The 17,593-nt window shown below is 38.9% G+C and overlaps 3 protein-coding genes across 3 annotated transcripts in view; 2 read left to right on the forward strand and 1 right to left on the reverse strand.

Moving 5' to 3' along the window:
- Nucleotides 1-17,593, reverse strand: part of LOC308397092 (uncharacterized protein) — a gene marked incomplete at both ends in the record, with an annotated part of 535,410 nt that overhangs the window by 480,368 nt on the left and 37,449 nt on the right. The window lies entirely within an intron of this gene.
- LOC308397036 (hatching enzyme 1.2-like) lies at nt 2,080-6,690 on the forward strand (the record flags this gene model as incomplete). The annotated part of the gene is made up of 16 exons (XM_080882760.1): nt 2,080-2,113; nt 2,190-2,228; nt 2,311-2,376; nt 2,827-2,877; nt 3,086-3,136; nt 3,602-3,652; nt 3,848-3,898; nt 4,172-4,231; nt 4,343-4,402; nt 4,474-4,530; nt 4,895-4,941; nt 5,015-5,084; nt 5,160-5,274; nt 5,813-5,985; nt 6,386-6,467; nt 6,558-6,690. The coding sequence occupies 16 exons, from the start codon at nt 2,080-2,082 to the stop codon at nt 6,688-6,690; spliced, it is 1,140 nt and encodes a 379-aa protein (XP_080738886.1).
- Nucleotides 11,548-14,612, forward strand: ttll2 (tubulin tyrosine ligase-like family, member 2; the record flags this gene model as incomplete). Its single annotated transcript, XM_080882761.1, has 3 exons — nt 11,548-11,769; nt 12,699-14,065; nt 14,291-14,612. 3 exons carry the CDS (start codon nt 11,548-11,550, stop codon nt 14,610-14,612), a joined length of 1,911 nt encoding a protein of 636 aa, XP_080738887.1.

Raw genomic sequence — 17,593 nt, forward strand, 5'->3', positions numbered from 1 at the left:
TAATTGTAAATTTACATTTATGAATGTGGAAACTAGCAACAAGTAGCATTAACAGTAACAACAGTCACATCAACTCTTCTTCTTTCATTTTCATGATTTTTTGTGTTAAAGGGTAAGACATTATATGGATTTTTAAAAATTGTAATTTTTTTAAAGTGTTGAAATATTTTTATTGATGTCCAACAAATCCTAAAAATGACGTGTCTTACTGATGTTGTTTTATTGATATATTTTTTTAATCCCACATGCAATAAACCACTTTAAACTAAAAATCACACATATTTTTTTAACCATTTGTTATTATTGTAACTGTTTTGCGCTGTGCTGAACCAGATTCTTTTCCAAGTCATCACTTCAAACTTCACAAACTCTAAACCGTAGTTAATTGCTAATATTTGCATTTGATGACTTGAGACGACTGTTGGGCTGTAGTTTTAGATAAACAAACTGTAATTGGGCTGAATTAGATTTAATCATTTTTTCAGTTAATCAAGAAAATACACAACAGAACAAATTTACAACACAGTGCTACTCACTAACAAAAAACCCATGTCACACAATCATGACTTGAGCTATTGTAACTGTCAAACGTATGTACCTATCAAACCTACTTATCACCCCAATGCATCACTATTGATTAAAAAATGAATTAACAACAAGAAAAGATTTTATCACTCTTGTGATTCTCCAAGTGACAGAATAAACAAGTTGAATTTTTCTAGTTACAAATACGTCACTGTATGTCCGACGTTACATGAATGCGACATTTCTCATGACACATAGCCAAGAGGTTGACTCGAAGTATTTAGCCCCTGAAGTTTGTCTTACAGGTCAATCCTGTTCTGAAGTCACTTCATTGACTTCTAACCTTCCACTCGTGAAACATTGACAACATTTATTAGAGGATTCTACTGTGAGACATCCTTCAGTCTGATAGCGAACATAGCTGTGACTAAACTGCAGTTCAGGACCAAATTACATTAAATACAATTACATAAGCTTCTCTAGGTTTTCATTTTGCGCCATCTTGTGGTCATGCTCGAGCAACGAAACTGGGAAAGGTGTCAGACTTACTTGTTTACAAAGTAATAAACTTTCAGTTTATTACATTTAATCTGTTATTTGTTAGTTTAGTATACCAGGCTGTGGGTACTGCCTCTGTCAGTAATAAGGCTATAAAATTAGCAATAATTCAGGCCTGTGATTTGGATGAAATTAACAGTGAAGATATAATGAAATCCAAAAAATATTCACCTTTGCAAAAATATCCAGATTACATTTGTTTGCAAGCTGGTTCAGGTCCCTGTGTTTGACAACCTTGGTTCAGAGCCAGCTAAGCAATCTGAGGTATTTACTGCTGTTATTGTTACAGCAACCTAACCTAGGCACATCGTTGCATTATGGGAGGAAGTGGAGAGACGCCACACAAACATGAAATAATTTAGCCAGTGTATTCATACCCAGGACCTTCTTGCTGTGAGCCAACAGTGCTAACCACGCCACCACTGCTGCACAGCAGTCATTTATTTAAAAGTACTTTCTCTTCCAGTATTCATTAAAAAAAAATTAATTTAAGCAGTCATAGATCTCCAGAATATATATGAAGAAGAGTTGAAGAGCTATGAGGGTCCTTTAAAAGTAGTTCTTGTTTATTTGGATTTTATTGGACAGCAGATTTACAGGTGAGTCACAGGTGGACAAAAAGGTGAACACATATATTTTGCAACCACATTAGAGTCCCATGACCTCCACAAAGCAAGGGCATTAGAGAACAAATACATGATATGACACATTAAAAAAAGGCATGATATCCAGCTCAAATGCATAATAAATGACATTTTGCTGTCTCTCCCATAATCTCAATTCAAGATTGTTTGAGTGTTATATCGCCTCCTTGTGAAATGTCTCTTCCTACACTGCCAACCAAAAATAATGTAGCACCATCTAGTGGTTTAATTTTAGTTTGGACCGTTGTAATCAGTGGAAGTGATGACACCTGTGGAGACAGTAACATGTCTATATCAGAGAGACAACACCTGTTACAGCTTTTCTCTTTGCCAAAAGATGTCTTGCTGCATTATGTGGCTGCTGGCCGCCTTCTGCCTGTCAACAGGTACAGCCTAAAAACATATGTACTGCAAAGTATGGATTTTTAGCTTAATAGTGATAATGTTTTTGTGTGTATGTAGTTGGCAGTGTTCCCATCAGTCCTGCCGGTCCTTTCGCAGGTTGGTGCTCATTAAATTCATTTGCATGTTTGATTTGCATATGCTGCAACATATCAAATCTGAGGATTCTACATTTTTGTAGGTAATGTTTCTTTAAATGCCACTACCACGGGTGGGTATGAGAGCACCACTGCAGCGACTCCAAGAGGTAAGCTCCAGAGTTTGTTTGTTTTTTTAATTCATAATCAATAACATTTCCAAATGTAGTTAAGATATTGAAAGTGTCACTTTCAGTTAGTGCCTATTTTTGTGGGGGTGTGTGTGGATTTCAGGGTGGATGCAGTGTGAGATGTGCAGCAGTTCCCCTTACTTGTGACATGATAGATTTTTGATGTGATGTTTTTTTTTTAATTACGCCCACAATGCCACCAGCTCTGCTTCAGACTTGTGATCAGTTTATGCACTTGCACTGTTTTTAGATTTGCTAGAATACAATGATGACTTAAAGATTTTCTAACACTTGATACAATAGAAGTTTCTACAGACAGAATATTTTTTGCTTCATGGGTCCCCGGTATTTGTGTCATATGCTGAAAGTTCTTTACACCCTTAAAATAAGTGGAAACATCATTGATATTAGCTGTATTTTTTATTTCAGATTATGCCTTTTCTCTAAAACCCACCATGAATACCACCAGCTCTGCTCCAGGTTGGTGCTCACTGAATCACTCAGAATATTTTTCATTTGCTAGATCATGAATCCAGTCCACTTAACTGTCTCCAGGGTGGTTGTTGTGCATCTGGTATTATTTAGTGTGGACCACTGCATACAATGGCTGTCCAGTAACCCAGAATATTTGATTCTGGTATCGTTACGGTCATTTATATGAAATATATGTACTGGATTTTCATTTCAGTGGGTGCAACTCCTTTAAATGATGCTCTGAATGCCAGCAGTCTTGCTGAAGGTTGGTTCGGAATTATTTTAGAGTTATGTCTTTGGAAAGCCATTATTGTCCAATATATTTTGTACATGCTTAAAAGTGGAAATTGTCAATACTGGTCTTTGCCTTTCAGATCATATTTTTTTTAGAAAACACTCTGAACGCTATGAGCTCTGTTCCAGGTTGGCATCTGGTTAATTCACTAGCACCCTTATACATTTGTTGCTTTCTCTAATTAAGAAAATTGTTTTGGGAATTGTACCATTTCTATGGTTATGTATAACCAAAGAACAGATTTAGTATTTTGTTTCGTGCGCTTTATAAACACTGCTTCCATTTCGGTTGGCACAGCTCCTTTAAATGATGCCCTGAATGCAAGCAGTCTTGCTGAACGTTTGTGCTAATGTGTTTCTGTGGGTTATGTCATTGGAAAGTCAGTGTTAATATAACTCTGCCTGTTCAAAAAGCGAAACTTGATGTTTGTTTCAGACAATGCCATATATTTAAATGACACCTTCAATACCATCAGCTCTGCTCCAGGTTGGTGGTCACTGAGTGACTCAGATTATTTTCCATTGGTAGAATATGAATTCCATCATTATTCTTAACTCCCTTGTAAATCCCAGGATGGTTGGTGTGTGAAATTCTTTGATTATTATTTTTTTGTATTGTTACGGTCATTTATATGGAATCTGTACTGCACAATGTAAACCCTGGATGTGCTTTATATTTCAGGTGGTGCAACTCCTTTAAATTATGCTCTGAATATCACCAGTCTTGCTGAAGGTTGGTGCAAATAATTGCTTTGTCATTGGAAGGCCATTAGTGTTAGTTTACTGTGTACATGCTTAAAAATTGGAAATATGGTCAATATTGGATGTTTGTTTCAGATTATCCCTTAAATTTGAATGACACCCACAATAATACAGACTCTGCTACAGTTTTGTGTTGGCTTGACTCACTTGCACTAGTCTACTGTTCTAAGATTAGACATTGACAGACAGCTCCTGCAGATTAATTGTATCCTTCTTGATTTAAAAACATTGTGCGTACTTGTAGTTGGTTTAGTTGGTCCACGATTTTTAACTGATGCCCTGAATGCCACCAGTCCTGCTGCAGGTTGGTCATTATTTTTGTGGTTTACATCTTCACAATTAGTTTTTAGTATTAGTATTTTGTACATGCTTAAAAGTGTAAACATGATGGACGTTGAATGCGTTTCTGTTTCAGACTATGCCACATCTTTCAATGACACCCACATTACTTCAAATACAACTGGCTCTGCTCCAGGTCTGTTTTCACAAGACTTCAGACTGTCAGGTTTTATGTTTGAGGTGTTCTAAATATGTGGCTGTCTGCAGGTGCTGCAGCTCCAGAACCTGAATCTTCAAAGAATAAGAGTGCAGAAACTTTGAAAGGTAAAACTTGAGCATAGCATGAGATTAGACTGGCCACAATCCTGGCAGATTAGCTAGTGTTAGCACTTATACACATCCTATTATAGACAGTATTTAAGATGCTTTAGCCAGCCCAGATGAGATAGTCAGATGCCATCAAGCACTATTTCAGTTAATCGATGTCCAATCAGCTGGCTCTGTTGTGGGATCTTTCTTATCTCGCTGCCTCTTGCCTTGCACATATGGCCATGGAACAGCCAATCACAAAATTGAGCCTTACTCCAGATGGAAAAACCAGCCTCTTGATTAGTGGGCCACACTAAACCACTTAATTTTCATGTCCAATGACTACTTTTTCTGATTTTTAAATCCTGCACTTTGTCAGAGTTTGATCAAGACATGCCAGTCCAGGAGGGGGACATTCTAATTCCGGTAAGATGGAGGGGTTTTATATTTATTTATGTTTTGTGTGGTACTGCTGATTGCTGTATGTTTAAACTTGCAGGAGAGCAGAAATGCTGTACACACTCTGTGGCCGGATGCCACCACCTCTTACATCATCACTGATGAACTGGGTAGGTTGTTGTCCCTCAAATAGGACCAGATATTTGATTACTGAATGATAACTGATTTGGTTTTGACTCCAACAGTTTCCCGAGAGGCAGAAATTAAAGCTGCCTTTAAGATGATATCGGATGTCACATGTATTCGTTTTAAGAAACGAGACACCGAGTCGAGCTATTTGAAGCTTGTGACTGGCAATGGGTAAGAAGTCAACTATCTCTGGGTAGGTTTGTTATTTTGTTAAAGATGAAGCAGTACAGGAAATTGCCATAACAAATTGTTTCCAAGGAAACAATTTGTTATGGCAAAGCAACAGTAAGGAAAATCAGAAACCTCCAGCATTTGCGGGCCTGCCCTTTGCCACTCCTGTTTTTATTACAGGTCTGTCTCTAAAGGCTTCAATCATTCAATCCCATTTTATACTGTGGTGGTTTCACTAGAGACTTGAACACTGGATACTAGAAAGGGATGGGGAAGAAAAGCTTTAATGAAAGATTAATAGATGGGGAAACGACATGCTTGGCAGCAAAAGGGAAAGCCCATAAAGTAGGCACTCATTAAAGCCTACCCAACAATTATTTAATCTTATTACTAGTTTGTGACACAAATTGAGGCCTGTTCCATTCAATTTGGTACATTTTGGCTTCAGCCTCCATTATCCATATATTCAGACATTAAGGGAGAATCTCAGGTCAGAACTGAGTGGTTGAACTCTAACATTTATTTATTTTGCACCTAGCTGTGCCTCATTCGTTGGTTGTCAAGGAGGAGCCCAGCAGCTCTTCTTTGCTTCAGAGTGCACCGTGGGGAACCTTTGCCATGAACTGCTCCATGCTCTGGGACTGTATCATGAACACACTCGTGAAGACCGGGATAAATATGTCACAGTGAACTGGCAGAATATTGTGGCAGGTACACAAGCTTGTTTGCTTTTTGCATTAGTTGTAATGCAGTTAAAAACAAGTTGTATCCAGATTGTTCACTCAGCCCAGTTCCTTTGGATGCAATTGAAGTCTTTGGTCAGTAAAAGTGAGACCTCTTGGTTTGTATAATGGAAAATATGCCCCCAGTGGTGTCGATGGAATGTAAAGTACGACTTTGTGCACATGAATGTTAAGATCCTCTCCTGCCAGCTCAGTCCCTCCTTGTCAAAGCCTTCATCTTCTTGAAACAAGAACTATAACTGTCTCTTGTAATGCACATCAAAAAAGGAACATTAACTTGAGTATGAAGAAATTACTTTGGCTATTATTGTGATACAGTAGGTGCATCATGTTCAACTATGCCATTTTGGATTTCTTTTTCCTTAAAGGTAAAGAAAATAACTTCAAGGTGAAGCATGGAAACACTCAAAACCTACCATATGATCTCGCGTCCATAATGCACTACGGGCGGTAAGTTGACGACTTCCTCATTTTATTTTCTAATTTTAAAGTACTTGAAACAGACTCCAGATAAGTTTACCCTCCCCCCTGGTCTTGCAGGGATTTCTTCAGTACAAATGGAAATCCAACTGTGTTGCCTAAGCAGAGTGGTGTGGAGATAGGTCAGAGGAAACATCTGAGCCAGCTGGACATAGAAAGATTGAATAAACTCTACAGCTGTGGTAAATTGTGAAACTAAACAATTGCGTGTTTCATTTTATAACCATTACATGTTGAATTGACAGTAAATGTGGCACAGACAAAAGCAACCCTGAAATTTCTTTCAGGTCTTATCTTAGGTCGGATACTGCAGTACCTCCTGCCTGACAGGAGTAGTTTGTCTTAACACTGTTGTTATTGTTACCCAGGCAAATCTTTGCATCATGGGAGGAAGTGGAGAGACGCCACACAAATATGAAATCCTTCAGCTAGTGTATTCAACCCAACACCTTGCTGTGAGCCAACAGTGTTAATCACTACATCACTATGCTGCACAGCAGTCATTTTAAAATACTTTTCCAGTAATCATTCAAATATTCATTTAAGCAGTCATATCTCCAGAATACATATGAAGAGTTCGAGGTAGTTGTTTATTTGGATTTTACTGGACAGATTCACAGGTGATGGGGGGGGAGAATACACATCTTTTGCAAGCACATTAGATTCCCATGACTTCCACATAGGAAGGGCATTAGAGAACAAATACATGACATAACATGTTTTCATTAAAAAAATAAAAAGACACTTTCACAAAAAATTCTATACCCAGCGTATTTTATAGATTGGTTCAGAAGGGTAAAGAAAAAAAATCAATTATTAATCTCAGGAGTTTCCCCTTCAGCTCAAATGCATAATAAATGACATTTTGCTGTCTCTCCCATAATATCGGTTCAAGATTGAGTGTATGTCTCCTCCCTGTAAAATGTCTCTTCTATGACAGCCAAACAGGAATAATGTAGCATCATCTTGTGGTTTAATTGTAATTTGCAACGCTGTAATCAGTGGAAGTGATGACACCTGTGGAGATGGTAACATGTATATATCCGAGAGACAAAAGCTTTTACAACTTTTCTTTCTCAAAAGATTCCTTGCTGCCTTCTGTGGCTGCTGGCTGCCTTCTGCATGTCAACAGGTACAGCATAAAAACATACGTTCTACAAAGTGTGGATTTTTAGCTGAATATTAATAATTAGTGATGGCCAAATGAAGCTTTCTGAAGCTTGTATTGGAAAAAACGGTTCATTACTCGAAGCTTTTCAGCAGTCCTCTCTGGTGACATCTTCTGGCCAAAAATATGAAGAGCAGCTTGAATCCACAAAAGAGAACCAACTGCTTCATAATGATTGCTCACTCTGCAGAGTGGAATTCTGTCTGATATTGGGCTGCCGTTGTTGCTTTGAACGTGTATTTGTTGGTGGTTTAAAAAAAAAAGTGGTTTATTTGTTTAATAAATAATTTTGACCAGTAAACTCTCCTTTTTTAAACATGCACCATTGTGTGGTCTTTCTTTGCTTATGTCTTCTTGATGTTGGTAAATACAATAATTGAAAAATACCACAGTACATATAATGTACAACACATTATGGAGTATGCTTCTGCTGTGAGGTCCTGCCTCCATGCAATTAACCGCTAGACGGGTGTATTTATAAATAATATTATATTAGGGACATTTTCCCAGACCTATTTCTGATCTGGGGGTAGAATTGATTGTGAAATGGAAAGGGAAAATGCTTATGAACTTGCAAATTAAAAACATGATGCATTTAAAGTAGCCCTTTCTCATTTTTATTTAAGAGTCTGTTCTAGTGTGCGATGGCCAAACCTGCTGATTTAAATTTAACCATTTAAATCAGCTGTAATGGATCAAGAACACCTCTAAAACCTGCAGGACACCAGCCCTCGAGGCCTGGGTTTGGACACCACTGCTCTAGAGGTTATTTTTATTTATAATCAGTAACATTTAAAGTGTATTTATGTTTAAAGTTTAACTTTCAGTTGGTGTCCTTTTATTTTTTTTCTAAAGATACTCATCAGGTTGGATGTTGGTGCAGACTACATGCATGTAGATTTCAGAGTGGATGCGGTATGAAATATCCAGCAATTCCCCTTATTGTAAGAGTTCTAATATGATATGAGATTATGCTTTTATTTGTTTTTCTTTTGTTTAAAATTGCACCCACAATGCCACCAGCTCTGCTCCAGACTGGTGATCAGTTAATGCACTTGCACTATTTTTAGATTTGCTAGAACACAATGATGACTTAAAGAATTTCTAACACTTCTATTGTGATACAATAGAACCGTGAATACCACCAGCTCAGCTGCAGGTTGGTGTTCATTGAGTGACTTGGATTACTTTACATTAGTAGAATATGAATTCCTTTACTAATTTAATTTTCTTTACTCCTTTGTAAATCCCAGGATGGTTGGTATTGCAGCTCCTCTAAAACAAACGGCCAGAGCAGGCTAAATATCGGGATACTGACGCGCAGCAATAAACAAAAAAATGCACTTCTGAGCCATTTGTTCTGTTTATTCAACCATGTCTTTTTCCTTAAAGGGAAAGAAAATAACCTCAAGGTGAAGCATGGAAACACTCAAAACCTAAAATATGATCCCAGCTCTATAATGGACTACCCGCTGTAAGTTGAAGTCATCCTTATTTCATGATTTCCAATTTTTTTTTAAGTACTTGAAACAGACTCTGGACCCCCACCCCATCTGTCTTGCAGGTCTCGCTTCAGTACAAATGGAAATCCAACTGTTGCCTAAGCAGAGTAGTCAAATTTATCTGTGTTGCAATAACTTTTGTTGCCACCATGGTCATCTTCTTATGAACAACAGAAACACTACAGTAGCATCATGCCACATGCAAGAATCAAAAGATGAAATTTGTAAAAGCAGAAGGGGCAAGCAAAAAAGTTTAGAGCGATTCAGGCTCAATATTGACATTTGAAAAGCTGTATATGATGATCAGTCATGACTCGACATCGAGTGATGGAGGTATTGTGGGGAAGTTTGTCCAGTCTGAAAAGGAGACTGTGTAATATGAACATAGACATCCAGTGCTGTATTCTAAATGTACTTCATATATCCACAACGATCAACAGTAGCAGGCTGAGAGTCTAGTTTGGTCTGTAGGAGGAGCTAAGAGAACAGGAAGCCTGTCGGTATTAAGCTGTGGGTAACGTGATCAGAGAAGAAAGACTTTTGCATCCTACCTTTCATTTATCTGTCAGGAAACAACGGCTTTTAAAGTCAACTCAGTTTAAAGGTAAGCTCAGTAAATTTGACATTTATATTCAATTTTCATCCATTAGTGCATTTTCTTTAAGCAGTGCAGATGAAGACTTTCTTGCATTTTGTCCTTTGCTGCAAACATTGTGAGGAAATATCCTTGCCACTGTTTTTGTTTTGTGTGAGAAGAAGCAATCATATGTTCAAATGTTTTTAAGAGGTTTTCAAAGTCTGGAATGCAGCATAGTCCCCCTTTTAAATAGGAGCCTATTGGTAAGCTGGCATACTGGAGCTTCAGTCTGATCCCTCTTTCTTGGCAGACGGTGGACAAAGTGTCGGTTTTGTTTGAGCGTCTCAGATTTAGCGTGTAAATGCTTTGGATTACACACAAGGTGCTGAGTGTCCAGCCAAGAGATAAACTGTTAAGTGGCAGCTCAACGTTGTTTGAAACCTTTGAACTGTAGTTGAATTTTGCCTAGAAGATACAAAAAGGATGTGGAAATTTTCCCACTCAAAATCTAGTAATTTTGCTCACAAACTCACTGGTGTGCCTGTGATCAACATGCCAAGCAAATGGATGCTTATATTTTGACGCAGATTTGAGTTGGCACATCTGGCAGCTCTGTGTAATCAAACCTGTTCGATATATATGCTCTTTTTTCCATGGTGCCATTTACTGTGATTAGGGTCCCTGGTCCATTAAAACACCCCCAAAGCATTAGGTTCCCACATGACAGTGGGGATGGTCTCCTTAAGGTGGAAGGCTTCTCATTTTTCACACTAAATGAAGGAAACATCATTGTGGACAAACAATTAAATTTTTGTTTCATCTGACCATAACACAGAAGACCAGAAGTCGTCGTCTTTGTCCAGATGACCCTTTACAAAGGCCAGGCGGGCTTTTGTGTGCCTTATCTGGAGAAGTGGCGTCCTCCTTGGTCTGCATTCATGGAACCAAGCAGTGTCAGAGTCCGTTGGAGTGCCTGCCTAGAGACATTGTCACCAGCAGAGCACAGATTCACCAGGATGGCCTTGGTGGTGATTCATTTTCACCTCTCTCACTATCCTCCTCGCCAACACAGGTGTTATTTTTGGCTTCCAACCACGTCCTCTGCAATTTTCCACAGCGTGGAACACCTTGTATTTTTTAATAATACTTTGCACTGTAGCCACTGGAACTTGAAAACATTTAGATATGGCCTTGTAGCCCCTTCCTGACTTGTGAACAGCCACAATGCAAAGCCGCAGGTCCTCCCTGAGCTTCTTTGTCCCAGCCATGACTGTCCACAAGCCAACTGCAGAGAACTGCTCTTTTTCACCTGTTGAGCTGATTAAAACAGCTATTCCCAATTAATCAGGGTATTTAGGATGCTTTAGAACATCTTGGATTTTTTGGAATAATATAGAACTTTGGATTTTCCCAGAGACTGTGAAAGTTTGTAAAGGGTATGAATAATTTTGGACATGACACCTTTTGATCAAATGTAAATAAAACTTTCTGGAAAGCTTAAACTGTTAGTGTTTTAGGAAAACAGCTCTATTTTTTTTTAGGTTCTCTTATGTTTTTGCGATGCATTTGGATGTTGGGTTTTTTTTTTGGATGATATCAGTGCACATTTTATGGTCTGCCAATATTTGATAAAGTGATGACTATTTCTCCTATATGGCACTTTATCATGCTAAATTTCCTTTTATATCACACCACATCCTCCAATTTTATAAATGCTAAAATGCTAATGTAACTTAGGTTATTAAATTAAGTTACAATAAAATTCTGACGTTATTCTGTTGTATCTATAGTGGGTGATGCTGCATGGCTGCATCCTTGGTGTTCAGACTGCACGACAGAGGCCCCGAGCTGGTGAGGGAGGTGCTTCTGGAGCGAGGCTGGGAGGAGTATAATGAAGGAGAGCGTGAGGAGGAAGACTGGAACCTTTACTGGAGAGGCTCTTTATTTCAGACCTCACAATATCACAACCTGCTGCCGTGGCAACGCCTCAACCACCATCCTAAAACTGTTGGCATCACACGCAAGGTGCACGTCTACATAGATTTTTTTTTTTAAACTTCATGTCATGACAGACGTATTACCAGAAAAAGAAACTCTTCATTTGAATCTCATTCCTACGTCGAGAAATGTAAACGACTCTCGTACAACAAAACTCAGCTCTTGAGCTGTTTAAATTTTTTTGCGTCAGTGCTTGAAATGTTGGAAAAGCACAAAGCATAACTTCTGGGATTCACACATCTGCAACCAGTTCAACTAACAAGCATGATTTTGGGCCAGGAAATTCAAACCTAGAACCTTCCTGCAGTGAGGGTCCGTGGTAATTACTCTACCACTGTGCCATCTGGGCAGGAATGCAAAATATTAAAGAAAAAAAATTGTAAATGGATGATTAGTAGACTCTGACTACTTGTACATACGCTCACTTCATCTGAAACTTCAACCAAGTGTAATAGTATGTACATGAGAACAACAAGGAAGAGCATAATAGGTCCGTTTGAAATGTACTTTTTGTCGTTACCCTCTGCTGATTAAACTTTTATCACCAGGGGTCAGCATTATACCAGTGTTTGAGTTTCAGACGTGCTGTTCTCTTTGATATTTCTTATTTTCCCTGCCCTTATTTCCTGAACAGGCTTTGTCTTTTCTGGTGGAAAATGCAATTAACAACATTCTTAATGACTTTCTTTGTTAAATACAGGTTGTATTGATTCACTTTCTCATGATCCTGTGGTGCAAAGTGGTAATCTACTGCCCTTTGACTTCAACTTCTGAAATATCTTCAGCACACCACATAAATGTTTGTGATATAAAGTCAGTGGTTGTCTCTTCACATTCTGTTGATAGTTTTAGTTAATTTGGGAAGATTTTACATCATTTTCAACAAAGTAATTTTTAAAAAGAAAACCTGAATTTATACCAAATGAATTATTTGCATTTCTTTCGGATTTCTTTAGGATTGCTTGGCACGCAACCTGAGGAGAATGAAAGCAACATTTGGTTCAGCTCTCTATGACTTCAGTCCCACCACTTTCATCCTCCCCAATGACTACACCTGCTTCCTGGCTGAGTACAACAGACTGCGTCTGGCCAGAGGAACATCGGTCTACTGGATAGTTAAGCCTGTGGATCTCTCCAGAGGCCGAGGGATCTTCATCTTCGAGGATATTAAAGACTTGGTTTATGATTGCTCTGTTGTCATTCAGAGGTACATTAGCAGCTCTCTGCTGATCTCCGGCTACAAGTTTGACTTGAGGATTTATGTGTGTGTGAAGAGCTTTCATCCACTGACTGTGTACATTCATCAAGAAGGCCTGGTGCGTTTTGCCACTGAGAAGTTCAACCTGTCATCTCTGCATAACCTGTATGCTCACCTCACTAACACCAGCATCAACAAGTTCGGTCCCTTCTACAAAACTGAAAAAGGAAGAGTGGGCCGGGGATGTAAGTGGACCATGAGCAAATTCAGACATTTTCTCCACAGTCAACAGATCAACGAGCTGCTTCTGTGGCAGAGGATCAACAACATCGTCACTCTGACCCTCCTCGCCATTGCTACATCAGTGCCCTCCTGTCCTAACTGTGTGGAGTTGTTTGGATTTGACATCCTCATAGATGCCAAGTTTAAGCCCTGGCTGCTGGAGGTCAACTACAGCCCTGCACTCACACTGGACTGCCAAGCTGATATTTCAGTGAAGAAAAAGCTAGTCAGTGATGTCATTGATATGATGAACTACACATCGACCGACAGCTTAAGAGACAGAGCTTATCGGAAACATAGGTACAAGCAACCTTGTTTTAAGGCGAACCACCCGTCTGCACCTGTGCTCTCAACGTTAAACCATCAGAAGAAAAAGAGAGGTAACAAGGGCTCGCACACTCAAATTCTCCCTCTGCTAAAAACGTCTCATCAGCCTGAAAAGACAAAACGGGGTAAGCTTAAACAGCGTGACCTTGAAGCCAACTACCAAAGATGCCTTCCGCCTTTTGAATTATCGAAGATACGTGAAGCTAGATGCAGAAGAATTAACACCAGTGCTATCAAACTCCACACCAACCAGACCCAAAACCCGATACTGGGCCAGGATTCAAGGACAAATGAGTCAGCGTTGAACAGACAGTCTCGTCAGCCTCTTGTATCGTACCTCATGAACAACGGGTCTCTTTACAGGTCTGATGTTACAAACCATGACAACTCTGAAACTGAAGCTGAGAGGCAGCGCTCAGGAGAGACAGACGTTTCCTCTTTGACACCTGACACCCAGGAGAGTGAGGAAGCGTTCACACGGCCTGCTGCGTCCTGGAAGCTCCCAAACATTTACAGGTACTGTAAATTTGCAAAATGTCAAACGAAGGCCAAATCGTTGGTTTTAAAAGTGGAAAGTTTGACCTATTACTATTACTTAAATTACTTCTGACTTGGAATATTTTACAATTTTGGTGAAAATTGCATTTTTATGCCTTGAAATTCATAAAACTGAAGCCAGTTTGAGAACCTTTAAAATTTTTTAAAAAGGGATGACAATTGACTCTTTTCAAACGTTCACAGCACAAAGCCAGTTCGGATCACTGCGGAGAAAACCACAGGGAATGGACAAAATATTCCACCAGTGAAGGTTGGAGACTTCATAAGGACGTTTCCATTTAACAGGGCTACTCTGAAAGCCTCGCAGCACGAACTGGACATAAGGACAGTCCTACAGGAGATTCAGAGCCTAACTGGACAGTTGGTTTCAGGCAAAGGACACAAGATGAAGAGCAGGAGAGAAGAGAAGGTGACAGCAGATAAGGATGCTGATACTGACTTTGATTCGCTGTTGTGGGGACCAAAAGATCCTCCATTGATCAGCCAATTCTTCAAATCAACTTAACCTGTGGCATACTCTAGCTGGTGTAAATGAATACTCACTTATACTGCATGGTGCTTTTCTACTGTTTTCTTTAGGGTTGGAGGCTCTGATAGGCTGTTTTTTTCTGGGTTGGTTTGTTTATTTGACCTAACACATCATTAGTGAGGATCCTACAGCCCTTTGTGTAGCTTGCATCAGAACATATTTCATTTATATGTTAAATATGATCAAATTTGCTGGTAAATTGAGTTTCTTTATATGCTGTAGTCACGGGAACAAGATTAGCTTTTATGTTAGAACACACGACCCACACGAAAACCTGTGGTTGTTAAAGAAACTTTTAGACAAACGTATCTGTGATTGATTGTTTTTATGATTATAAAAAAGCGTTATTGGTTAGTAGTGGACTTTGACAGACTCACACGTGAACACATATTTTAATGGGCTGTGAGACAGTGACTCTTTTCTAATTAAAGTAGTTAATGTACACATTTTTGTCGTGTGGCTCTGAAATGTACTGTGGCTCTTTAAGTTGTTTGAAACTTTGAAAACATCTATTAGAAAGAGGGGATTTGCCATGAACTCTGCTGCTCTCACGCATCTGATCTGGTTCTGCACAAAACTGGTGAAAATGTGGACTTCTACGGAGATCACTAAGGCTTCAAAAGTTCAACAAAGTTGCCAGAAGGACAGGTATATAGCATTAAAGCTGAGTGGAACAGTGGTTAGCACTATTGCCTCACAGCAAGAAGGACCTGAGTTTGACTCTACCATAGGGCTGGGCCATGTCATACTGTTCACGATAATACCGGTATAATTTCATGCAACGATAAGAAAATGAAATATCACGATAGAATATGGGTAAAACGTGCATGCGCAGTGCCTTTGTTTTCATATGCACATGGCGAAAAAGGCACGGCGGCGTATTGTGTGTGTATAACCTCTTTTTAAGTTTTGTGGATATTATACATGGTTATGCTGAGGATATGTCGGCCAATTTCCACTAGAAATGCCTTTTGGTTAAACTGTCAGCAAGGAATTTGCATTTGCACTGTTAAATTTTTATATAACTTTAATGCAAAAAACAGCTGCTTGTTTAAGTGAAAATACATTGATGGGTTCTTTTTTTTTTTTTGCATTAATAAAATTGTGGAGTTGTGAAGTATTTTGTGTCAATTATATCGTCAGTTATATCGTTATCGCAAACTTTCAAATGTATATCGTGATAAATATTTTTGGTCATATCGCCCTGCTCTACTCAACCATCTGGCTGGGAACTTTCTGTGTAGAGTTTGCTTGTTGTCATAATAATGAGTTACAACTCAGTGCAAAGCTTCAAATATCAGAAGGAAACTGTATGTGTAGGTGATATTTCTCTGGTTTACGCTATAAAGCAGAAAACAATAAATGTTAAGGCCCAGATATGACCCACATCTGCCTTGACTCGCCACGTGACTAACAGTGTGTCTGGTTGCCACAGCTCCACCTTACATATGCTAGCTGTTACATGTGTGTCATGATCAGCTCTACACACAGACTGTATATAAAAGACAGATGCAGCCATCGTGAGGTCAATCACTGGGTTAGTTAAACCCCATTTATGAAGCCTTCGGCTGGGTTTTTCACAATCAACTAGGTTTGATTTTTGAATGCAAACATAATGGACACGGGAGGGGAGGATCTGATGTATTAGTTTGAAACGTTAGCTTAAATGTTAGTCAACTGACTTATTTACACTATGCTGCTGCAATTTAATTTTTTTTTAAATCATGTTTTTATGCTCCATGTGAGGAACTAATGCACTTTGGGAAGTAAAAATCAAGTTTGTGCAGCGACTGAACTGACACAGGGAACATATCAGTTTGCACCACATGAACTTATAATGAGGTCAGTCAGTGCTTTGACATCATCTTTTGTCCTTTCACATAAATTATTGCTGGGGTGCTTAATAACCACTTAACAGTCCTTTATATACCTGGATAATTTGATACTGACAAGATTTGCACTGCAGACACAAAGGTGGACTCTAGAATTTCTGTACAATAGAAACAAGTTGTAAAGGGGGGGAAAAAACATTAAAACAAGCATATTCAGCAACGTGATACACACTTGGAATCTATTATTGCGTATCTCAGTCCATTTCCTGTCTTCCATGGCATGTTAGGCATACTTACTCAAATAATAAATGCTTAATATATTTCTGAGATGTAAAATTGTCTTTCCAGTAAATCTCTCTTTATCAGAGAAAGTGGCATCAGCAGAGGGCAGCGTGGAGAATAGTCATAACAACACAAGTGAGTCCTTCTCTGTCTCTGTAGAGTACATGAATGTCTGAAAGGCACCAGGAAAACAGTACCACAGAAGCCACAATGTCATTTGTTCAGTTAATAGCTGGTTAAGAAAAAAGTGACCTCAAAGCACAGCTTGTCTGAGTGGCTATCTACTGTTTTGGTGTTGAGTTTTAGGGTTTGCAATGCCAGGAATAAAAACCACTTGTATGAACTTTCATTTCTTATCTGACATTTAAATACGATTAATACTATGAATTCTTAAATTGTTCCATTTGTTGTTGGGAACACATGTAAAATGCCTCAGTATGCATGAATTTTACACAAGACACAGACATCAACAAAGATATCTGAACTACAGTCATTTCTCTCTGAAAAAGCACTTGGCGAAGGTGAGAACAGGCACAAAAGCACAATATATAAGCAGAGAGATGTTACAGCACTGATAATCCCATCATCCTTTTGCTTGCTGAGATCAGAAACTATTTAAAGCCCTGTAGTGTGAGATTCTTTTTAATCTCCTTTTTTGTGAGATGAACGCCTCACAAACGGAGCAGAAAGGTCAGCCTTATATGAGTTTGTTGCGGTGCTGATTGTGCAAATGAGTGAATGTGCATGAGCTTTTGATCAGGTGGCTCTAATCAGGTTCAACAATCTGAAGAGGTGAATCTAAAGGTGATTATTGCTTGTGGCCGCTTGTCCATGAAATTCTTT

Source organism: Rhamphochromis sp. 'chilingali' (genome assembly GCF_963969265.1).
Source record: "Rhamphochromis sp. 'chilingali' genome assembly, chromosome: 5".
Lineage (NCBI taxonomy): Eukaryota > Metazoa > Chordata > Actinopteri > Cichliformes > Cichlidae > Rhamphochromis > Rhamphochromis sp. 'chilingali'.